We start from the raw sequence: 2,616 nt of genomic DNA, 5'->3' as shown, positions 1-2,616 counted from the left end.
AGAGGTTTATGTCGGTTGGTTCTTCATGGAAGCGATATCCTTGTTAGTTCCACATTTGTCACAGAATCGAGAGATCTGGCATTTTCAGTTTATGCATATATAGCATTGCTTTATCTGTACTTGGCAAAGTTCTCGATTTTTTTCATGCTGTTGTATCGGTTACATAAGCTATTCTTTAATGGCAAATGTATTCTCATTTCAGCTCTGCAGCCAAGATCCGAAGTGAAGTTCTTTCTCCTTTTCGTTCCGTTCGGATGTTCTTCTATCTTGCTTTCATTGCAAGTGGTGCTCTTGGAGGATTGATAGCAACCACCCAACTGATTGCTGCTCTTACAAACCCATTAAGAGCAGCTCAATTTCAGGATACCTTGGAAGGCCTTGCTATTGACCTGGGAACTGTCCCTTTCTTCGCATTTCTTTACTCAAGGGAGGTTAAAGCTAAAAATTTGCAATTAGCAAGGCTTTCAAGAGAGGCGAGTCTTGCAAACCTTGAAATGGGTGGAGATGGGAAGGTAGTTCCTGTAAGTGCTCTGAGAGGAATTGCACGGCTAGTCATACTTGCAGGCCCTGCTCCATTTATCTCAGGATCCTTCAGACTTAGCGAGTCATACACTGAGAGCCTTCTGGAGAGAGGAATGTGGGTTGTTCCCTTGGCCACTGATGGAGTCACGCCTGAGTTTGAAATGAAAGAGGATGATGAATTGGCTCTTGTTCAGAAAAGGAAGAAGCTCTGGCAGTTACTCCCTGCAGACACTTCTGAATTGAAAAAGTAACACTGACCACTGTTAAAGCTTAGAGAAAATTTATTTTGTTCATTCGTTTATTCATGTTTGGTGGTTCTTTTATGTACCTGCAGATGGCTGGATGAACAGAAGACCTAGCTAATGTCCCGAGACTGTAAGTTTATGCCAACTTCAGTTAATGCACTTCGCTTTACAATTTCAGACTTTTCAATATTTTTAACTACAAAGAGATCTTTGGTCTCTTTCACATCGCCTGTATGCGACATGTGACCTTCTCATAGGTTGTTACTTAGAAAGGGCTGCTACTGTATTCCGAGAAGCTTCCAGTTTCCAAAGAGAGTTTTACTTAGATTCATGGTAACATTTGATCTTCACTTGTGTTCCATTAAAGGAAATGACTGGGTTTTAACAATTGAGTGTCCTTAAAGGTTCTATTATAAACATTCGTTTACTCCCCCTCCCAATCTGATGTTAGTCATCTTACAGATGTTTGATATTTTTTATCTGAAGGTATATATCTCTACGCATGGATGGTCGTGTCCGTGGTAGTGGTGTTGGATACCCTCCTTGGAATGCTTTCGTAGCTCAGCTCCCACCAGTTAAGGGAATCTGGTCTGGTTTTCTTTATGGAATGGATGGTACAGTCTAGCTTACCCGGTTTCTTTGTCCTCATTAAGGTCCGTTACATATACTCAGTTTTAGATCTTTACATCTTTATTTCATAGACTACATTTCTTGCCTTGGTTACATGAAACTTTCTGAAGATCGGTCCCTTTTCACCTGTTTGCAAGTCTCTTTATTGATCTAACTGTGAATGCAACACTAGGTATTATTTATTAATTGTAGCATTGCTGATAGTGGTTATGAAACATTCAAGAGAAGTAGAAAATTGGCCTTCTAGCTATGTGGTCATGTACCTAAGAAGTTGATGAAAAAAACAAGGAATTAGTATGTTATTTCTCTCTTTGGAAATGTTTTATTACTGGGATTGAATTAGAAATTGGAAAAACTACATTTTTGAATATGCAGTAACAACTTTCATTACAACTTTGTATTGTCCTTTAAAGCCATGGTCACCAATGATTTTCGTGAGAAATTCAGGCTTAAGATGTGCTATTTAAGTTGATTATTCACTACAAGAATTCTGCGGATTAGCGTCGGACGCTATCCGATGCTAATCCGTCGCTGAACTGTTTAGCGACGGATTGACGACGAATTAGCGATGGATAGCGTTTGCCGCAATTTCTTGGTCGTTGGTTTCTCAGGTTCTTGCAAACATGCCCTTCCTGATCCAAAGTGCAGGAGAATTACTTCTGTTACAGTGATATAGAAGCCTTGATTGATTCACAAGGGGGAGAGGGGGTTCAAAGTCAATAAAGAGACCTAATAGCCTTACAGAATTTGTAACGCCCCAAAAGTTCGACTTGAGAGAAAAAGGTTTGCATAGAAATACCTTCAAAAATCAGAGTTTGCAGCAAGGATTTTCATAGATACCAAAGGATTTTAAAAACACGAGTCACTTCTTCTGGGTACGTTAGCAAAAAGACTCATCGCAAATACAAGTTCAATTTTTAAGCCAAAATAGTGAGCAGAGAATAAAAAGTACATTCATAGAAGAAAGAGTTTAATTTATACAAGGCAGAAGGGTGTCCACCCCCAAAACAACAAAAAGGTACAAAAAAACCAAATAGCCAGCGTGTCGACGAGAGAGGCAAAACTTTGACCATGTAGCATCTGCACCACCGCCTATAAGAAGAGCTACCTGTCACCTACACCCATAAAGAATGGGGTCAGTCCTGAAAACTGGTAGGTACGTGTGATCATCACAAAATTTTTCCTCTTTCATGGTTTCTCTCTCTTCCTACTCTTTTTC

The 2,616-nt window shown here is 39.7% G+C and overlaps 1 protein-coding gene across 1 annotated transcript; it reads left to right on the top strand.

The window, feature by feature from the left end:
* Positions 1-254: 254 nt before the first annotated feature.
* LOC149845547 (protein LOW PSII ACCUMULATION 1, chloroplastic-like) lies at positions 255-1,392 on the top strand. The gene is made up of 2 exons (XM_089988370.1): positions 255-769; positions 1,254-1,392. Exons 1-2 carry the CDS (start codon positions 255-257, stop codon positions 1,390-1,392), a joined length of 654 nt encoding a protein of 217 aa, XP_089844496.1.
* The last annotated feature ends 1,224 nt before the right edge of the window (positions 1,393-2,616 follow it).

Source organism: Nuphar pumila, chromosome 2 (genome assembly GCF_984573655.1).
Source record: "Nuphar pumila chromosome 2, dmNupPumi1.hap1.1, whole genome shotgun sequence".
Classification (NCBI taxonomy): domain Eukaryota; kingdom Viridiplantae; phylum Streptophyta; class Magnoliopsida; order Nymphaeales; family Nymphaeaceae; genus Nuphar; species Nuphar pumila.
The sequence above is the reverse complement of the archived record's forward strand: the minus strand, read 5'-3'. Positions and strand labels throughout refer to the sequence as shown.